Here is a 23970-nt window from a genome sequence, read left to right as displayed (position 1 = left end):
GTTGTGATGTGACCCAATTGATCGTCACTCGAGATCTCGAACATTATCCAGTCTCTAATGTGATCTTGGATGTTATCTCATTCGACGCTCCTCATATATCACGTGATCTTGGATGTTATCTCATTCGATGTTTCTCGTCTCACGTGATCTTGGATGTTATCTCATTTGACATTCCTCATTTCTCACGTAATCTGGAATGTTATCTCATTCGACGTTCCTCGTCTCTCACGTGATCTTGAATGTTATCTCATTCAACGTTCCTCGTCTCTCGCTTGATCTGGAATGTTATCTCATTCGCCGTTCCTCGTCTCTCGCGTGATCTGGAATGTTATCTCATTCGACGTTCCTCGTCTCTCACGTGATCTTGGATGTTATCTCATTTGACGTTCCTCATCTCTCACGTGATCTTGGATGTTATCTCATTCGATGTTCCTCGTCTCTCACGTGATCTTGGATGTTATCTCATTTGACGTTCCTCGTCTATCACGTGATCTTGGATGTTATCTCATTTGACGTTCTTCGTCTCTCACGTGATCTTGGATGTTATCTCATTCGACGTTCCTCGTCTCTCACGTGATCTTGGATGTTATCTCATTTGACGTTCCTCATCTCTCACGTGATCTTGGATGTTATCTCATTCGATGTTCCTCGTCTCTCACGTGATCTTGGATGTTATCTCATTTGACGTTCCTAATCTCTCACGTGATCTTGGATGTTATCTCATTCGACGTTCCTCATCTCTCACGTGATCTTGGATGTTATCTCATTTGACGTTCCTCGTCTATCATGTGATTATCAACTTTCTTCTTTTTTATAGTCTTCTCTTCTTTACCTATGACGTCATTTCGCATGCGTTTCCATACAACCGTTTTCACTATGTTACATTAGATGCGTCTTGCTAGAACAAAATGTGTTCAACATTAGATTAAATTTCCATGAACAATGTTTCTTTCCTAAGAACTTCCTGTCTGTGGAACTCATTATAACGGAATTGTTTCCCTACATACTACAACTGAGTAGATGTTCTCCATACTACAACTTAGTAGATGTTCATACCAGTCGAGTAAATTTTCTTGACTAAGTAGCTTTGTTGCTGTCAGATTGTGATATGCTTCTGTTCAAGTCTAGAAGGTCCATCTTCCCAGTCTTTACCTTCTTTCTGAGAGAGGGTTGGTTTTTTTACTAATCGACTGAGACATCTCTATCAAGGAATGTCGATGGGGCTGCTCAAGCAACTTTTTAGATCAGATTGCCCTTTATGTTAGTGTGTTGGTTTTTCAAAACTATACATGACCTTATGTCTAACCTTCTGGAGAGGATTTTAGTTGGTTGTTTTATTTTATGGCATTTTCTGGTTATTTTATGCTGAATTCGATAATTTTGTTAAAAGTGTTTATACTTCAAGTTGTTCTTATATTCAGATGGTATTTGCTTTCTTGTTTTTTTGTTGGGGAAAACTGTTGTTTTTGGCTTTGCAGAACATTTTTGCAAAGAGAAAGGAAGAAAAACAATAACATCAATGTTTGGTGCATTTTAATTCAGGACGCCAGTATCTTCAGACAGCCTGTTCTGATAGCACCTGGTCCTGAAGAAGAGGTAAACCAAATATTATAACATGGTCTTTTCCATATCTAATGTCCAGAAATGCTTGTCATAAATCGTGGGTAATCAAATTATTCACCATTTTCAATACTCCCATAATATTCTACATCATTAACCCCACAACTTAATCATCTTATTAAGCTTTAGAACCTAGTGACTTTTAGCTTTGATACACAATATAAAATCACTCCCCAAACTTTTGATTAGCAAGATGACTAAACAAGCTGTGCATTTTTTAAGCATCCATGATTCTTGAAGGTTATGGAGACAATATTGATGAAACAGACTCCAAAATTAACAGCACAACTACACATCATCAAAGAACTTTCCATCTTTGTTTTTCACGTGGAGGTCACCACTTATCAAGGCCCAGAAGCCACTCGAGGATAAGGGTTATTGCGTGTACGGTAATCAATGGGATAGTATCGTAGTAATCGTTAGTATTGGAGATGTCTTACTGAAGGGGCCGGTTCATCAGGAATTTGTTTATGTTGGACTTGAAGACATCCAAGTTGTAGTCAGATGGAAAACAGGCAAACGGAAGAGAGTTCCACAGGCATGCACTTCTAAGAAAGAAGCTTTGGTCATGGAATCTACACTTTGATATGTCAAGAGTAATTGTCTTAGAAAGGAAGCCTTTGTCGAGAGATTCACTAATCCTATGGGATATAACCATTAGCACATCTGCTGTTGATTTCTTTCCAAAAGCTTTCAATCTGTCGAACACATTACCATGGAACTGCTTGCCTGCATACTACAACACCCTCGTCTTCAAATCCAATGTCACCAAATACTTGCCATAAACTGTTCACATGATTAATCTAGCTGCATTCATTCCTTAATTATTTTTAATACTCCCATAATAATCCTCATCATTCAACTGACAGTATATCTGTCTTATTAAACTTTGTCCTCGAATGGCTTTTGGCCTTGATTAATGGTGCCTCATCAGTACAAAAAAAGGAGGGAAGTATAAACCATATCTATAACTTTTGAGTAGAAAACGTGATCGAGCGTAGCGATAGATTTTAAACCAGTAATACATGATTTCAAGTTAGGGTTAGGGTTAGGGAAACTGATTTTAATCTGAAAACTTCGGTACAAAATAAACTGACAGCGTGTCCACACACGTGATCGAAAGTCGGCTCACACACAACGCAACAACTGAGTGGGCGAATTAAACAAATACGTACATGACCACAAACAGTTAGACCAACACATCAGTTATCAGTACACGTTTAGAAACTTTTCACTATTCTCTTAATTGTGTGTGTGTGTTTTTTTTTAATTTCTGGCAGTAATTCGTGGTTCATGAATTCGAGAGTTATTTTATTTTATTTATTTTATTTTTATTTTTTTTGCTCGTAGCACTTTCAATCTTCACGATCGTCTCTTTGAAAAAGGGTTAGTTTGTTGCTAATCGCCTGAGGTGCCTTTACCGCATAATACCGACGGGGCTTCACAGGAACTTTTTCCAAGTGAGAGTGTCCCTGGGAGGGGGCTAACTTCCCAATCTCAATTTTCAATTTGGTGTCTAAGTTCTTGCAGTGGGATAGAACTAAAAACCTTTCATGATCGTCTCTAGGAGTTGGCTTAATTAACGACTAAACACACACACACACACACACACACACACACACACACACACACACACACACACACACACACACACACACACACACACACACAAAAAAAAAAAACAAAAAAACAACCAACCAACCAAACAAACAAGCCAAAAAACACGAAGATGATTATGGAAATCAACAATGCTTGCGATGTCCCACCACCCCAAAATGTTTGGAATCCATACCCCATGAGTCAGAAATTTGCTTGCCAAGAAAATTCCCTTTACTTTAATCAGATATATATATATATATATATATATATATATATATATATATATATATATATATATAGTCATCCACATACAGTACTGTTTCGCTGTATCAGAGTGCATCAGTGCGGTTAGACAGACAACTACCTCAAGCCAGTATCGAAACCCGACCGCTCGTATGAGAGTCAAGGCTTTGAACCAACCATTACGCTATTCAGCAGTTGCTGTGCAGGCAGTGAATTAACGATGTTTTGACATCGGTAAGGAGCATATACATATATATATATAATCATAAGTATGCAATAATTATTCTTTATACCTAGACACTAGTGTTTCATGCTTACGCAAGCATCAGTGTAGTGGGGGGGTGACAATTCCTGCAGGTCATATGAGTTGAACCCAGCCACGAAGCTACCTTTTGCTTCATTTTCCTCAGGGCAACACAACAATGGCCATGACAATGAAAGGAATTAAGAACTATTAAACGCCGAATTAGGGCGAATATATTAGACAATCTAAAGTGTTCGAACAAGCAGAAGTCGTGAACATTGCATAAATGCTGACTGCCTTTTATTATTTATTCGTAAACAGCGCCCATCATTAAGTATTCTTAAAGCGGCTTCATAATTATAATTAAAAAATAATTATTCTTTATTCCTACAGACACTAGTACCTCATGCTTACGCAATCATCAGTGTAAGGGGTTACAATTCCTGCTGATCATGGGATTCGAATCCAGTTATGAAGCTACCTATTTTATATATACTAGTAGGGCAAGCCGCTCGGGATTTAAAGAGGATTAACAAATGTTGCACACGTCTAATACTTTTCTTGTCATCGAAATTGGTGAAATCACTCATTTGTCAAAAACTCACCGCTGTGCATTGAGAGGAAGCTTTACATGCCTCTCCATAGTGGCTTAGTCCACAATCCATTGTAGTCGACATTGCGCTGTAGAGAATCTACTGTTGATTTTATGAAATTATTTATAATTTTATATAATGACTTCAATTAAATGCAAAAGTCAAGTACAATGGTCCAATGTTAATCTAAATAGAAGCATTCGATTTGAACGCGCCTCTGTCTTATCAAAGAACCTACTGTTAATTTTATAGGCCGAACCATTCTGCTTGTGTGGTGGTAAAACTTCTTGAATGCAATTACGTTGGTAGGCTGCATAAACATGTTAACTTTGACCAAAATTGGACTGTTTCTTTTTTAATCAGATTCTTCGATTATCGATTTTTGATACTTATCAGAGGTATTCCGATACAAACCCTATCTAAAACCACTCCCAGACACATAAAGTACATATGTGTGAATTTTTTTTAAAAGTTGGCCCAGTCGTTTTGGAGTCTATAGGGAACGAACTCACAAACAAAGACAAAGTGCCTTATATATATATATATTAGTTATCCAGAAATATGTGTTTCCTGCTAAACCTATCAAGATTCAAAAATGTTCATCTAGCAAATTTGATGAATCGATATATATATATATATATATATATATATATATATATATATATATATATATATATATATAATTTCAAGGTTACGGGGGTGTATGAAGCATAAAGACGCTGTTTTTGTTTTTGATATTTAATATTTTATTTAAATATTTCAAGCGGTTCTCCGCTCTTGATCACAAAATGTAGCGAATTAACAATGAAAGACGTTGGAAAAACTGAAAACTTGTTTTAGAGTTGCGTTCATTCCTTGCAAATACTTTCGAAAATGTTCACATGAAATTTTTAAACTATTTATTAAAGAAGAATGTTGTACTTTTTTATTGTAGAAATTTTTACAAAATTTGAACGAATAGGCGCTTGTTTGAATCGACATCAATATCAAAATGCAACTGATTTTAATATGTATAATAAATGATTAGAAACCAAAAGGAATATGTTGAACGGACAAATAGTATAATAATAATAATAATAATAATAATAATAATAATAATAATAATAATAATAATAACTACCATAATAATGATAATAGTAGAAACAAAAATAATACTAAGTAAATATAGTAAAATAATATGGTTATAATAATTCTGATTTCGTTTATCAACGTCTCCTTGAAAAGAGATGCGATTCATTCGCAAAAGTCAAGTACAATGGTCCAATGTTACTCTAAACAGAAGTGTTCATAATAATAATAATAATAAGAAGAAGAAGAAGAAGAAGAAGAAGAAGGAGAAGAAGAAGAAGAAGAAGAAGAAGAAGAAGAAGAAAGAAAAGAGTTGGAAACAGTAAATGCGGACTCTGTGGACAAAGAGACGAAACAATAGACTACATAATAAGTGAATGCAGAAACTAGCCCCAAAAGAATATAAAAATAGACACGATCAAGTGAGGAAGGCGGTGAACTGGGAATTATGCAGACAACTGCATTTTGAACGCCCAGACAAATTGCACAAGCGCAAACCAACAGCAGTACTTGAAAATGAAAATCACAACATCCTATGGGACATGGATACACAAACAGATAAAACCCCCATCCAAACAAGAAGATCAGATATGATAATAGTTAACAAGAAATAAAAGATCTGCCAGATCCTAGATTTTGCCGTTCCAGCAGCCCACAGAGTGAAAACCAAGGAGACAGAGAAGCGGAGCAAATACACGGAACTAGCCAGAGAGCTGAAAGGGATATGGAAGGTGCAGAAAGTCAAGGTAATACCACGAATTGTAGGAGCACGACAATGAGAGACATTGGAATCAGAGGGATGAGTGAGAAAATGCAATGGGTAACAATAATGAAAACAGCTGAAATATTATGGAAATCCCTTTAATGCGGAGACATATATACGCTACAAGCACAAATTGGACATATGGAAACTGCTTCAGATGTAAAACGCAAAGAAACATCACGTGAAATCATGAAAACTAAAACTGTATAATTGTAAGTTAATCCCCCTGTGCCCCTGCCTACCGTACTCCTCATTTTTGGATGCAACCATAAACTGGTACCACATTAAATAAGTGAGGAGGGTCACGGAGGATGGAAAGATTGAGACGAGAAAGCCTAAGCGGATATCCACTGAATGGGTGCAAAGAAGAATGGGATCTTGAGGAGGTTTATTGCCACCCAAATTCCAGTGAAGGCCAATGGTCGGTGCTAATGAGAAATCAATGGTAAACGTCTGTTGCAATAACACAAACTAATTTGCAAAAGAGGTGGTGACTACTGGTAATCTGAATAGACTTGTTGTCACTTAGATTCCAATGAACACCACAGGTTGTTCTCGAAGAAAAATCTATGATTATGGCCTGTGTTATTATTGCTAGTGAGTAAATAATAAAATAAAATAATATTTATGTGATAGACGTTGATAATTATTATCATTGGAACTGTTTGAAGCATACACATATAGACCTGCCATACTCCTATCACCAAACAAACATACTAATATATATATATATATATATATATATATATATATATATATATATATATATATATATATTCATAGATACCCGTGCTTAGAATAAAGTAGACAAGTGGAGATATGAAACTAAAGGCGCATAAATATATACACATAAAAGAATATACTGAATATGAGTAATAACAGTGCTAATAGCCACAACACTAAAATAGTACAAATAAAAGTTAATGTATGACGAAAACCATGAAGCAAAGAAAAAATTAAATAATTAAATAAATAAATAAAAAAAATGATATATGTCTATATTAAAAAAAAAGAACAGACATAACATACGGATTGAATATAATATAGGAATAGATAATTTATGCATACGCATATATATATATATATATATATATATATATATATATATATATATATATATATATATATATATAGGTGTAGGTAATTGTATAACATTATTTATTTTGTGGAAATATGTTTGTGGTTTCAGATGATCGAGGTCTGTATTGAGACACACACACACACACACACACACACACACACACACACACACACACATACATACATATATATATATACTTACTAAAAAAACAATATTCAGCTCAAACCGCCGCATCTGACATGTGACGGTTCCATGATAATTTATTATACATATATTGCTTCATTTGTAACGACGGAGAATATATCGGAGAAACATACAAACCGTTTAAATACCGCTTTAACAATCATAAGACAACAATTCGATAACAATTCCCCTTCACTCCAATAACAGGCTACTTCAATCTACCCGAACACGCCTTACATGACAACTATGATTTCCCCTCAACAAAACTTCGCAGACAAAAGGAAATCCAATGGAATTGTCTGTTAAACTAAGAATCCATTGGATTTCCTTTTGTCTGCGACGTTTTGTTGTATGTTTCTCCGATATACCCTCCGTTGTTACAAATGAAGCAATATATATATATATATATATATATATATATATATATATATATATATATATAATAAATTATCATGTAACTGTCACATGTCAGATGTGGCGGCTTGAGCTGAATATTGTTTTTTAGTAAGTATATATTTTGTAGAAATATGTTTTATTATATAACAATCCTTATTTAAGAAGCTCAATGTAGTTACAGAGCAATATAGTGAATAAATAACAACAAACTATATTCCAAAATTCATAATGTTGACCATCTTATAATTTATTCCTTTAATTTAGTTGACATTTACAATTCTTGGTAGTATCTGTTTCGTAGCGCAAAATCAATCATTTAATTATTCTAACAATCAGTGAATCTATTATGCCCTTAACTCACCAGAAGAAATAGCAACAGTCAATCCGTCAAAAGGGAATAAAGTGCAATTTGACATGATTAAAATCCGAAAATTAGAAGGGAAGTTGCAAATACCTTTTAATATGTTTCCACCGCGCCATTTTGAATTTTAAAAATAAAGTTACTTATTCATACTAACATGCTCTATTAATTTATGAATATTCCGCCAAAATGTTCTATTTAATAATTAGTAAATTTATTGATTCTTATTTATGTATGCATACTTATGAAAATGACAATAATTATAAACTATTATACATGTTTGCATATACGAAACTAAACTAAACTAAAAAAAAACGTTTAACCTTTACGGTTATATAAAATAATTTATTGATTTGAATTGAAACCATACATAATTCAGTTCACTTGACTGATATAACAAGTTTATTACTATTTCAATTATAATTCTTAGTATTAGTCAATTCTAAACCTATAATTACGTTTGGTTGAGATTAAAGATTTGCTGAATACTCAGTTGTTTAAAGATTTGCTGAATACTCAGTTGTTTAAAGATTTGCTGAATACTCAGTTGTTTAAAGATTTGCTGAATACTCAGTTGTTTAGAGATTTGCTGAATACTCAGTTGTTTAAAGATTTGCTGAATACTCAGTTGTTTAGAGATTTGATGAATACTCAGTTGTTTAAAGATTTGCTGAATACTCAGTTGTTTAGAGATTTGCTGAATACTCAGTTGTTTAAAGATTTGCTGAATACTCAGTTGTTTAGAGATTTGATGAATACTCAGTTGTTTAAAGATTTGCTGAATACTCAGTTGTTTAGAGATTTGCTGAATACTCAGTTGTTTAAAGATTTGCTGAATACTCAGTTGTTTAAAGATTTGATGAATACTCAGTTGTTTAAAGATTTGATGAATACTCAGTTGTTTAAAGATTTGATGAATACTCAGTTGTTTAAAGATTTGATAAATACTCAGTTGTTTAAAGATTTGATGAATACTCAGTTGTTTAGAGATTTGATAAATACTCAGTTGTTTAAAGATTTGATGAATACTCAGTTGTTTAAAGAGTTGATGAATACTCAGTTGTTTAAAGATTTAATGAATACTCAGTTGTTTAAAGATTTGATAAATACTCAGTTGTTTAAAGATTTGCTGAATACTCAGTTGTTTAGAGATTTGATAAATACTCAGTTGTTTAAAGATTTGATGAATACTCAGTTGTTTAAAGATTTAATGAATACTCAGTTGTTTAAAGATTTGATGAATACTCAGTTGTTTAAAGATTTAATGAATACTCAGTTGTTTAGAGATTTGATAAATACTCAGTTGTTTAAAGATTTGATGAATACTCAGTTGTTTAAAGAGTTGATGAATACTCAGTTGTTTAAAGATTTAATGAATACTCAGTTGTTTAAAGAGTTGATGAATACTCAGTTGTTTAAAGATTTAATGAATACTCAGTTGTTTAAAGAGTTGATGAATACTCAGTTGTTTAAAGATTTAATGAATACTCAGTTGTTTAGAAATTTGATAAATACTCAGTTGTTTAAAGATTTGATGAATACTCAGTTGTTTAAAGAGTTGATGAATACTCAGTTGTTTAAATATTTAATGAATACTCAGTTGTTTAAAGATTTGATGAATACTCAGTTGTTTAGAGATTTGATGAATACTCAGTTGTTTAAAGATTTGATGAATACTCAGTTGTTTAAAGATTTGATGAATACTCAGTTGTTTAAAGATTTGATGAATACTCAGTTGTTTAAAGAGTTGATGAATACTCAGTTGTTTAAAGATTTGATGAATACTCAGTTGTTTAAAGAGTTGATGAATACTCAGTTGTTTAAAGATTTAATGAATACTCAGTTGTTTAAAGATTTGATAAATACTCAGTTGTTTAAAGATTTAATGAATACTTAGTTGTTTAAAGATTTAATGAATACTCAGTTGTTTAAAAAGTTAAAATCAATTTAATTTAAAGTATGATAGAGTTACCTCCATTAGACCAAATCTATCGATATATTAACTTGCTTATTTTTATTTTTCATTTTTGACATTCATATTTTTAACATACATACCCCATTACTATCCATATCCCTGTAATAAGTAATGTTTATACAGTTCTAATGTCTTTTACTTAAAATTATTAAATGATTAATTGAATGTATATTATAAATTAATTCACTAATACGTTCAATATAAAGTGTTAGTATTAAAACTATTTCAATCGATAGTCATAAGTCATCACGTTATATTCTATTTCTGCTTATGTGAAATTATAAATTAATTAGTAACTGTCTGTATTTTTGAGATGAGGTGGTTTCATTGATTGAGATTGTCGGACTGGTTTCCTCATCTTGGTTGTTATAGTCACAACGTTTCGGCCGTTTTGCCCTCCGGCCTTCATCAGGTGTTTTGTATCGAACTGGGGAACCGTTTGTTAGGAGTCTCGAACCCAACCCTTTATTATTATTACGGGGGTACCGTGTTCGGACTCCAGCTAGGCTCTGGGACATAGTTGCTGATTCGAGACTCCTAACAAACGGTTCCGCAGTTCGATACAAAACACCTGATGAAGGCCAGAGGGCAAACCGGCCGAAACGTTGTGACTATAACAACCAAGATGAGGAAGTCAGTCCGACAATCTCAATCAATTATTAATTAATTAGTTCTCCATTTACCTTAATTTTTATTTATTTATTTTATTTTAATTAATATTATTATTATTATTATTATTATTATTATTATTATTATTATTATTATTATTATTATTATTATTTATTTATTTATTTATTTATTTTGAAACTAATATTTTTAAATTTCACATTTCACATACATTTACGAGTTCAACATTGGACAATCCAGTATTAATAAACATTTTTCGAACTTCTTACTTATTTAAGTATAATTTTAGTTTAACATTGAATGTATCCTAATTCCCTAATAATTGGGTTTCCTAGTTTCCTAATCTCATTATTATATGTTCATTTAGTTATAATTAAGTGAATATCTATTTAAGTGAAATCTAATTCTAATTTCACTTTAAGTTAATTAAGAATTATAAATGTTGTTTAGACATAATAGTATATATTATGTTTACTTCCGATTTCCTTACTTTAGCCCTCTCAATCCTATGTATTCATTTTTTTTAAATTTATTTTTCATTTTTTCCACCTTCAACTTAACTTATAATTCCGAAATGAGTTTACCTTAATAGATGTTCAATTGATATACCTTATTATAACTATGATATTGTTTTTACATCCATTCTAACAATTAACACAATTGGCTCATATTCAATCGAATAATAATTACTTGATTTAACATATACAGTTTATTTTTAGATCAATATTTGGAATCTGATTACTATAAATGAATTTATAATATTATGATTATTACAAATTTATCTTTACTAAGCAAACTAAACGTTAACATTTCTAAACATTACGATCAATCTAGAAGTTATAATATGATCAACTACTATTCATTATTCAAATTTAATATTTAATTTTTTTCTCCACATCTAAGTATATAATATAGTTGTATGCTCTTTTTTATTACTACAATTAAATACTATATTATGTGAAATATATTATCATACTTACCTTGATTGTTCATATTAAATATTAATCGAAATATATCTTGCCATCATATTTGCTATCATTATGTAAATTCATTTGTTCTTTTTAATTAGTCTATAAAGTTTTACCATTGTTATTCTGTTTATCTTCATTGGCTAATTCTATTTTATATAAAGTATTTATCGCCATAGAGAAAATACTTTATTTATCATGTTATGATAGTTTCATATATTTTCTTCTAATCTATTTTATATAAAGTATTTATCGCCATAGAGAAAATACTTTATTTATCATGTTATGATAGTTTCATATATTTTCTTCTAATCTATTTTATATAAAGTATTTATCGCCATAGAGAAAATACTTTATTTATCATGTTATGATAGTTTCATATATTTTCTTCTAATCTATTTTATATAAAGTATTTATCGCCATAGAGAAAATACTTTATTTATCATGTTATGATAGTTTCATATATTTTCTTCTAATCTATTTTACGAAGCATGTGTTATTTTAGCCCATTGGTTACTTATTACATCTAATTAAACCAATTATAAATTACTATTATAGGATTTAATACTATTTGCATTATATCTTATCGTGATATCGTGAAATCAGACTATACAGTACAACATAAAAAAATTCATGCCCTTTCTTTTTACTTTTATGCTTAATTTATTATTAAAATCATTGTTATATTTCATTTAGATTTATTTTTTACCCAAATATTATTATTAATTTATTTTTATTATTTTCAGTTTTACTCTCAACCCTATTTATTTATACATTAATCTCTATAAATCATCATTAACTTTTCATACTAAGTACGTTAATTCAATTTTAATTTCATGTATGTTTTCAATCAGGTTTTAGTCGATATAATGTATACTTTGATCTATGTAAACAGTTTTGAATTACTTCCTGGCGTTTGTTAAGAAGGTTTGCTTTAGATATTATTATATGATACGATTCAAGATTGCGAAGGTTACATCGGTCAGACTTGTTTTGTTATATATATATATATATATATATATATATATATTGTGATAGAAGCTTTTCAACCTTTAAAACTGTATTAAAAAAAACTTTAAAATATTTAATCCCATTGGGAAACTATTTTGTTTGTAATTGGAGAGCACTGGAAACCTGGGGAGACTTGTTGCCACTCAGACTTCAGTGAACACTACAAGTTAATACCAGTAAGTTATCACTGATGATAATCGATGTGAAAACTCTTAATGAGGAAATAATAATAATAATAATAATAATAATAATAATAATAATAATAATAATAATAATAATAATAATAATCTATATATCTATAAAAATGAAGCTGTTTGTGTGTCTGTGTGTATACATTTCCCTACCAAACTACTCTGTCAATTTTAGGTCTACAGACTCGAGATTTGACATAAGAGGTATTGAGATTTAGGAAAATCTTTTTAATCTATTTTCGGCCAGAAATTTGGCTGTTAAGGGGTCAAAGTTCAACGATTTAACCTTTGAAAACTCCTTGGCTAATTTTGGGTCTAAACGCTTGTAGATTACTTGGACATGGATCAAATTTATTAACTTGATTTGAGCTAAAAATAATAAATGTTAAGGGGTCAAAATCGGGGTCAAAATTTAAAAAATTGACCTCTGCGCTCTCTACCAAATTACTCAGCCAAGTTTTGGTCTAAACATTTTAAATTTTACATAAGGTGTATTCAGACATAACGCAAGATTTTTAATCGGTTTCCAAGGAAGCTATATCTAAAATTTCAATTGGTTATACCCAAAATTGTCGGAGGAGTTTGATAGAGTTCTCAAAAGTCAAATCGTTGAACTTTGACCCCTTAACAGCCAAATTTCTGGCCGAAAACGGATTACAAAGATTTTCCTAAATCTCAGTACCCTGTATATCAAATTTTAGTCTGTAGACTTAAAATTGACAGAGTTATTGTATAGGGAAATATACACAGACACACAGAAAGACAGACAGACAGACAGACAGGTTCACTTATATATATATACTAATATTTCAGCCCGGTGTTGCCCGGATGTTTGGATGTGTCTGTTGAGAAAAAAACAGTGGTAGTAGGAAGGCAGGCTCGAACCCGTACCGCGAAGGAGGAAAAAAAACGGGGAAAAAACCTGATGTCTTTGCTGTTACAACCACCGCCAAACCGGAAGTGACTTATGTTTAAATTAAGGCTAGACAATCGAAAGGAGAGGATGACTTTCAAAAATATAGGCGAAAAAAGCGACCCCCCCTGTAGAAAAGTGTCCAGTTGAAGGTGAAGATATTAATGTTTTTAGCAAATTTTTCGGTATTTGTTTTTTGAAGGGTCGAGCTTCAAAACGATACTGATCTTGTGAAAATTCGTTGCCTCTATCGAAAGTTTTAGGCAGACATGCAAACATACATACATACATTTATATATTGGTAGCTCAAATTTTCGACCCAAACCAATTAAAAAGCCTGCCCTATTTCTGAATACCCTTTATGTAAAATTTCAAATGTCTGAGTAATTTGGTAGAGACCGCAGAGATCAAATGTTTTTAATTTTGACCCCTATTGTTACCCCTTAACATTTATTGTTTTGGGCTCAACTCAAGTTATTAAGTTAGATCCATATCCAAAGAACATATATCTAAAATTTCAATTGTTTATATCCAAAATTGTCGGAGGAGTTTGGTAGAGTTCTCAAAGGTCAAATCGTTGAACTTTGACCCCTTAACAGCCAAATTTCTGGCCGAAAACCGATTACAAAGATTTTCCCCAATCTCCATAACCTGTATATCAAATTTCGAGACTGTAGACTGAAAATTGACAAAGTTATTGCGTAGGGAAATGTACACAGACAGACAGACCGACAGACACACACACACTTTCACTTTTATAAGATATATAGATTTTTAATTTATTCGTTGATATATATATATATATATATATATATATATATATATATATATATAAGCATGTTATATATCATTTTGAAGCGCGTTTTTCGCTCTATTGAATCGTGTTATTCGTTACCGTTATCAATCTCGTCATTCATTTCTTGCTGACTTTTTGATAGCATAGACAAAATTCAACGCAGCACAGTTTTCTTATTCCAATTCAAACTTGGTCGAAAAGCTGCCGAGACAGCTCGTGATATCAATGCTAACGAACGTGTGGCACAACGCTGGTTCAAGAAATTTCGCAATGGTGACGAGAGCTTCGAAGATGAAAACGGTCGCGGCCGGCCGACTACAGTTGATAATGAAGATTTGAAAGCCTTAATTGAAGCCGATCCTTATAAAACCACATGAGAATTTGCTGTTGAACTCGAGGTCGACTACTCAATAATCGTTCGCCATTTAAAGCAAATAGGGAAATAAAAAAAAGTTGCCGCATGAAGTTAACGATAATAAAAAAAATCGTCGTTTTAAGGTGTCTTCTACACTCCTTCTGCACAACAAAACCGACCCATTTTTCCAGCGGATTGTGACGTGTGATGAGAAGTGGATCCTCTACGACAACTGGCAACGTTTGGCACAGTAATTGGATGCTGGAGATGCTCCACAACACTTCCCGAAGCTGAAATTGCACACACACAAAAAAAAAAAAAGGTTATGGCGGTTGTTTGGTGGTCTGATCCCGGTCTCACCCATCACAGTTTCTTGAATCCGGGCGAAAAGATTACGGCAGAGAAGTTAACAAAATTGACAAAATGCACCAGAATCTCCAACCTATGTGGCCAAGATTGGTCAATATGAAGAGACCAATTCTCTTCCATGAAAACCCTCGCCCGCATATTGCTCAACTGGCCCTGAAGAAACTGAAAGAATTAGGCTATGAGACTCTGCCTAATCAGCCATGTTCACCGGGCTTCTCGCCCACTGATTATCACTTTTTCAAGTATGTCGACAACTACCTGCGCGAAAACTGCATCAAAAGCCAAGATGATGCTGAATTGGCCTTCAATGACTTCAGCGCTTCCAGAACTCCGGATTTCTATACTAATGGGATAAACAAACTTGTTTCTCGTTAGCAAAAATGTGTCTATTCTAATGGTTCTTATTTCGATTAATAAAATTTATTATGAAAGGAATTATGATCTTTTAAAGTTGAACGTAAAAACACATGATTTTTGCACCAACCATATATACATATGCATTCTTAGATCTATAAGAATGTATATATATATATATATATATATATATATATATATATATATATATATATATATGTATACATATATGTATACATATATATATATATATATATATATATATATATATATATATATATGTATACATATATATTAGTATATTTTTATTTCGGACTATTATTTTCATCTTTATTAGTTGTTGTTTTCATCTTTTATAAGTTGTTGTTTTTCACGACGTTTCGGCCAACTATTCCTCTGGCCTTCGTCAGGTGGTAACCGCAACGGATAGGAACTTTGAATCTCCTAACTGCATTCTCAGCAATCACTGCCATCTGTAGTTGTTGTTGTCTTACCACATTTTGTGCCAAGTAAACCTCTGGCTGGCTTTGGGTAGGATTGGAACCGCTATCTTCAGACAATGTCCATCAAAGAATCCAACCTCGATCGCCCTTCGGGGCCCGTGGCACAGTTTATAGAGGCGTTGAATCTCTACAGTTCCAGCTGGACATTGTCTGAAGATAGCGGTTTCAATCCTACCCAAAGCCAACCAGAGATTTACTTGCCAAAACGTGGTAAGACGACAACTACAGATGGCAGTAATTGCTGAGAATGCAGTTAGGAGATTCGAAGTTCCTATCCATCGTGGTTACCACCTGATGAAGGCCAGAGAAATAGTTGGCCGAAACGTCGTGAAAAAACAACAACTAATAACAGATGAAAAACAACAACTAATAAAGATGAGAATAATAGTCTGAAATAAAAATAAATTAATATATATAATGCTCATCTCAAAAACCAATTCCAATTAAGGAATAATATATATGTCTACTTCATTTAACCACATAAATTAATATACGAAAGTATAGATTTATGCGTAAACTTTAAGTATTTACTTCAACAGTGTTCAGTACGTAGGTAGAGCTAGGTAGTAAGTTATAAAATATATATGGCGATTAAGCTACACAGAATATTCCGCGTTTCATCCATGCTAGGATTTATTAGGCATAAGATGAAACGCGGAATATTCTCTGTACCTAAATCGCCATACATATATATATATATATATATATATATATATATATATATATATATATATATATATATATATATATATATATATATAAAAATTACAATTAAATTTACCAAAATGATCCAAGATGGTAAAACTAAAGTATATTATAAATATTAAAGAATTCATATTTATAAAGTTATCTCAGCCAGATATAAAAGCTCGATAAAACCAAATAGGAGATAGAGCTTATAATACGAGCAAACAGTTAATAAAACATGTTAAAAGACACTTTGAAAAAGAGTTAAAAACATATTTAATCTGAAAAGGAAACACTTAATAAGTGGATAGTCCTTAATCCGCGGAGTTTCGAAGAAATACTTTCTTTCTCATCAAAGCGTAGGAATTAGCAAAATGCGAGATCGGATTTTGCACACAAAACAAAATTTGTATCGCATTTTGCTAATTCCTACCCTTTGATGAGAAAGAAATTATTTCTTCGAAACTCTACGGATTAAGGACTATCCACTTATTAAGTGTTTCCTTTTCAGATTAAATATGTTTTTAACTCTTTTTCAAAGTGTTTTTTAACCTGTTCTATTAACTGTTTGCTCATATATATATATATATATATATATATATATATATATATATATATGTATATATTGTTACATATACATTCTTTCATACACATATACATATACACTTTAGATATACATTCTTATATGCTCACAGATTCTTATATAGTATAAACATATACTTCTAATATGTAGATACATACACGTACATACACACACACACACACACACACACACACATATGAACAGATCGTAATATATACATAAGAATCAAAACAATGAAAAAATAACAATCACCATCATAAGTACAAACACGATTTGACTAATATGCGATACAAACATGTCGCGATAAGTACATAGGCATAATAAGAGACATACAAAATATATGGGTTAATGAAACGAGCTTTTATGACAAATTAGATCACAATAAACTATGGAAAATAAAAAAGAACAAGTAGATGTGAGATATACAGACATATGTAAACAGATATATATATATATATATATATATATATATATATATATATATAATATATATATATATGTATATGTATAATATATATATATATGTATATATATAATATCTATAGATAGATAGATAGATAGATAGATAGATAGATATGAACAGTCGGAGATAGATGTATAACTAGAGAAACCAGAAGATAATAAACAAATTAGAGAGAAAAACGTGAATAAACAAAGATTATATATATATATATATATAAATATATATATATATATATATATATATATATATATATATATATATATATACACGTTTTATTTTTTATTACCGTATCTTTCTGTTAAGTTACACGGTAATAAAAAATAAAACGCATATTTGCTCTACAACAGTATTGAGCACTTTCTTCAGTTTTTATTAATTACAATATCCACTATATATATATATATATATATATATATATATATATATATATATATATATATATATATATATTTGTTTATTTACTATATTATAAAAAAGATTATATATATATATATAAATCTTTGTTTATTCACTTATATATGTGTGTGTGTGTGTGTGTGTCCAGAGAGAGAGAGAGAGAGAGAGAGAGAGAGAGAGAGAAAGAAAGAGAGTGATTGAGTGAGTGAGTGATTTAATTTATATGAGAATTAATTAATATGAGATATATTTTACGAAATCGAATTTGCCTTACGGTTTTCTGTTGTCCAAGTATATCCGGACCAGGACCATCACTGTAGTCCGTGACGAAAAAAGAGAACACAGGTGGAGCATTTAACGTCACGGATTTTCCCTCGGCCATCGGAGATAACAAATCCACTAATCGATGTATAGAAGAATCCTTGTGCTTCTTCGGTGTATCCATTTCCACTTCGGAAGATTTTTTTTTTTTTTTAATATTTTTATATATATTTATATATTTGTTTTTCACAGAGAATCGACCCGAATAACGAAAATAACAATGAAATTTAGAGTATTTATATATATATTAATTTATTTGGATGAAGAGTCACCACTTATAAAGGTTGAGGGCTATTCAAGGATAAAAGTTAATGGGGGGAATTATAGCAAGTTGAAGAGTGACAGACCTCGTGAGAGAATTTAGGCTGATTAATTTAGACTGAAGTAAATTTAGTTGCTGTATGATAGGAATGTTTCTATATTGGATCTGAAGACGACTATGTTGTAGTCTCCAGAGAGGCAGTTCAGCACCAACGTATTCCATAAACAATTGTCTTTTGCAGTGAAACTCTGCTCGTGGATAAACGCATTGTTTAAAAATCTGTTAGATATATGAGAAGTCTTTTACTGTTGGGTAGTTTATATTGGTATTTGTATTCAAACGTACAAAGATGTCCAGGATTTTATTAACGTGCGTTTCGTGATTTGACGTTCTGTTATTTATTATTATTTAGCGCGGTTACATATGATTAAAACGTGTGTTATTGTCCGTCTGTTTATCACGCTGCTTTGCGCTAGTCGCGTTAGACAGAGTGCGAGTGTCCCGCCTTCCTACCGTGTGGGCTCTGAACTAAATGCCAGGTTAAGGAATGGGTAGAGGACACACGTGGGTCCCACGCCTTTGTCGTCTATCAGGTTTACGTTCTGGCCCGTTTGTAATGTGCGGTTGGAGGGGGAAGGAAAGAGGCAGACGGGGGTACTTTTAACGGAAAAGGAAGATCGATTTAAGGTGTAGGGTTAGGTGGTGTAGGTGACTGCATTGTTTTCGTTTTCTATTACTTTATTTATTAAAGTGTAACTTTTATTATTTGACTATGCCGAGGCAACAACATGGGGATTACGTATTGCTGTTGCTGGCGTAAATATTAATCAGAAATTCATTGTCAAGCCCAAATATCAGCTGACGTGAGATTGTAAACAAACACAGACGGAATTTAATGAACGACATTATCATCATTATTATTTTTAAAAAAATTTGCGAATTAGCCCACTGGGCAAACTATTCCTCGTAACATATAATATTCAATAGAGGTTGATTCTATAATAATGCATACGCCAACTGTATAAATTAAAATATCATGCTTAAGCGTATTGTACGATCGGGCAAGGCCAGCCTGCCAGCTAGTTAAAAATAATACGAGTATAAAAGTAAAATGTTGATTTTGAAACAGACGTATCTAAGCGTCCGCTCAGCTTTGCCCGAACCGTAACGTTCATCGCCGGATTATGCCGAGTGTTGCCGATGATCAAATTTTAACAAGTGTACAAGACAGAAATAGTAAAATAAATGGAAATCGTAGAAAATAATGAAAGAAAACAAAGAAAAAAGAAAAACCAACGACCTACCGTAATTTATTATTCATTTAATGGTTTACAAACACGACCTGTGGAAATTCCACAGGGGACTCATTCATATATAATGTATTAATGTTGGCATTCTGTAGATGTTCAGTATAAATGGAGACGCTCTCATATTATTGTAGCTCTTTTGTTAAAACTGCAAAAGTATTTATCTAAGCTAACAGGAACGCCCGGTGTAGCCCGGTCATAAAGTACATAGGATATATTAATTCTTGCAGATTTCGTATATATTATTATAGAGTTAATGTTCTATCGATTTTTATATATTATATTATAAAGTTGCGATTTCAAAAGTAAAAAAATCTATCCATATGACTTGGGTGTATCACCTTGAATCGAAACCGAAACCAAAATTTATGATATATATATATATATATATATATATATATATATATATATATATATATATATATATATATATATATATATATAATACACATCAAGTGTGCTTGAAAGCCAAATTACAATGCAATTTTACGAAAATAAACAAATATTTTACTTGTTTGAGATTAATAATTTATATATTTCAGAATCAAACTCCATCCTCAGTATTTTATTTCTTCCTTCTTCTTCTTCTTCTTCTTCTTCTTCTTCTTCTTCTTCTTCTTCTTTCTTGCCACGGTGTAAAGTTGGAGAAAGAAAAGTCAGTAGTAAAGATCCGCGCGTTGTCTCTCAGCGATTGTATTTTGAAATGTAGGGAACGGTCGTTGCCTACGTGAGATTAACATCAGGGGTGTGAGTTCCGTTATAGAAGCGTTGATTTAATTTGAATAAAATAAAATAAAATAAAATAAAATCAACGCTTCTAAAACGGAACTCACACTCCTGACGTTAATCTTGCAACGCACCATTCCCGACATTTCAAATACGCGGATCTTTACTACTGACTTTTCTTTCTCCAACTTTACAAGATCGCAAGGAAGAAGAAAATAAAAAAAGAAATAAAATACTGAGGATGGAGTTTGCCTCCGAAATTTATGAATTATAAATTTCAAACAAATAAAATATTTCTTTATTTTCGTAAAATTGCTTTGTAATTTGGCTTTCAAGCGCACTTGATGTGTATTCTATTTTAATCAAATTAAATCAACGCTTCTATAACGGAACTCACACCCCTGGCACATATATATATGCATATATATATATATATATATATATATATATATATATATATATATATATATATAGCTGGGTTCCTTAAGCCATAATCGAAACCAAAACCAAAACTTCAAAACTTATGAAGAATTCTTGATAAAATTATTTATAAAAAGATAAATGACTTGAGTACCATCAGCTATAATCGAAACCGAAACCAAAACTTATGAAGAATTCCTGGTAATATTATTTCTTCCAAAAAATCGAAGTCCATTACAATTAAACGACTCGGATGTAAGCGTAACACAGAAAATAAATAAATAACACAGACACTATCGTATTAATATATAGATTACAAACATATTTTTTTGCAAAGGTGGGTACAATAACTATTTTTTCGGTATTTTTAATTTTTTTTCATTTCTGGTATATAATGTTTAGCAAAGAAAATTTTTTTTTCGAGCCAAATGATGTATTTTTTTTTTGAGGGGGGAGGGTGAAACTTTTTTTAAAATTTAAAGCAGCAAAATTTCCGTTTTATTTTTAAGTATTTTAGAAATAAAATTTCTTTTTTATTGTCAATAAAATTTAAAGAAACGGTTTGTGCCCCTCCAGCCACATATATCCTTCTTCACAATGATTTATCTAACGCCACATGTCATGCAATTCTTTTGGGATCCGATTAATTTCTTATTTTGAAAAATAAATAAATAAATAAATATCTACTACATCGGGCGTCTGCAGTTGTTTGTCTAATTTCCACGCTTTCCATGTAACATTTAGTTTTATTTTATTTATTTTTTCTTCCAATATTTATCCGAAAATCGTCTACTCGTTGCCGTTACAGGCAAACTCGCCATATTTCGGCAAAGCCAAACGGACGCGGTAAATACTTCCAGTTCAATATCTGCACAAGTACCGAAATATTTCATATGTGGGAGGCAGAAATGTGATCAGAAACAACGTAGCTTGTATAGGATTTCCTATAAAAGGTGGAAAACACAAAATTTTCAGCAAATAAAAATGATTTCCGTTCGTTTGAAACACCACTTTTAGATACACCGTGTGAAAATATAAATCAAAATAAAACAAGCAACCAAAATCTCAAAACGATAGATCGTGTCCAACTAAGCCTGAAAGGAGATTATAACACAGTTTGTAGAACCTTATGTGCCCCCTATCCGGACTGAAGGCCAAGGAAGGTAAAAAATGTACTCAAACTCCCGCACAACGTTTCCTGAACTCACACGTACATTCTCTCACATTAACAAACAGTTGTCCTCAGTCAATAGAGAGAGGAATTTTAGAAGGCAATTTTATTTTTGCTTACTTCCAGAGTGCCCTTTTTGGGGGAGAGAGTTTTCCTCAACATTCTGCTTTCGTGGGAAAGCAAATGAATACCTACATACAAAAACAACTATCTTTAAAAAAATCTACTTAGCGAATATACCTGGGGAACCAAGTACAAGAGAAATATGATCAAGGGATCGTTAGAATCTTAAAACGATCTCTCTGTTAGAGCCTCTGAAAACAGGTGGAGGTCTGGCATCCGGTAGGATGCTCCACCCTCAGCAAAAACAAAAAAGAAAAGAAAATTAAAAACAAATAAAATAAAAGACACGTCTATTACGCATACACACATATTCACACTGACAAACATACAGACAATTTGGCAGTTTTTTCTCTCTCCTTATTGTTGAACTAGCCTGTGTGCCCGGCGTTGCCGGGTGTTTGTAGGTGTGTGTTGTGCAAAACAAAAAAAGGTGGTAGTAGGCAGGCAGGCTCAAACCCGTGACGCAAAGGCAGAAGAGAAAGTGAATGAAAATCTGACGTCCTACCGCTACTTCATGACGTAACCAGGAGTGTAGAGCGTTCAAATTTAATGTATTCAATCTAAAAACAAAAGATGACTTGCGAAAGTGGCGTTGCAAATTAGTTTAATGTAGGGGGAAAACCAGCTTCCTCAAAAAGGGGGCACTATGGCAGTTTCCAAATAAATAGTCATTGTCTCAGTATGAAGGGGTTTTCCTACATTGACCAAGGACCAATTATAGAACAGATACTACCTGGCACTTTATTTATACGAAAAAGACAAACAAACACCTGAGAGAACGGCATGATGGGAATTGTGTTTAACTCGATCAAAGAAAAAAAGATAGAGATGATATCCATTTACGATTCTGAGATATTGCGATCTGGGAAGTACGCGAAAACTTCTTGCGGAATGTAACCGATGTGAGAAGCCCCACCCAAAAAGCCTTTTGTGGACATACACAAACACGCACACCCATTTTGCCTTTTATATATAGACTAGCGGGGGTACCCGGCGTTGCCCAGGTGTTTAGAGGTGTGTGTGCTTTTGGGTAAATCAAAACAAAAGAATAAGCGAAGTAATAATCCTAAAACTTCCTAAAAAATATCGTTTCCCGGGTGTTTGTGTGGGGGAGGGGGAGTTTAAAAGAAAGTTTTGGTAGGTAAGTAGAAAGGATCGAACCTGAAGCCTTGAGGTGAAGTTGGAAAATAAAGTGTGAAAAAAAACGTGAGACGTTAACTGCTCGACCAGCAAAAAATAGTAGCTGAAACATGTTTGAATTTATTTAAGTATTAAGAATTGGCAGGTGCCCGCACTTA

The 23970-nt window shown here is 32.2% G+C and overlaps 1 protein-coding gene across 1 annotated transcript in view; it reads right to left on the bottom strand.

Annotated features, from left to right (window-relative positions):
- Positions 1–19511, bottom strand: part of LOC145263941 (uncharacterized) — a 148050-nt gene extending 128539 nt beyond the window's left edge. Inside the window, exon 1 of the mRNA XM_080121015.1 lies at positions 18617–19511. Within this exon, the coding sequence (XP_079977141.1) occupies positions 18617–18787 (171 nt within the window). The 5' untranslated portion in view covers positions 18788–19511. The remainder of the gene's footprint in view (positions 1–18616) is intronic.
- Between the last annotated feature and the right edge of the window lie 4459 nt (positions 19512–23970).

This window comes from Euprymna scolopes, chromosome 39 (assembly GCF_053919585.1).
Source record: "Euprymna scolopes isolate OS-2025 chromosome 39, ASM5391958v1, whole genome shotgun sequence".
In the NCBI taxonomy this organism is placed as follows: Eukaryota; Metazoa; Mollusca; class Cephalopoda; order Sepiida; family Sepiolidae; genus Euprymna; species Euprymna scolopes.
Note: the sequence above shows the minus strand (reverse complement) of the source record. Positions and strands in the feature narration are given on the sequence as shown.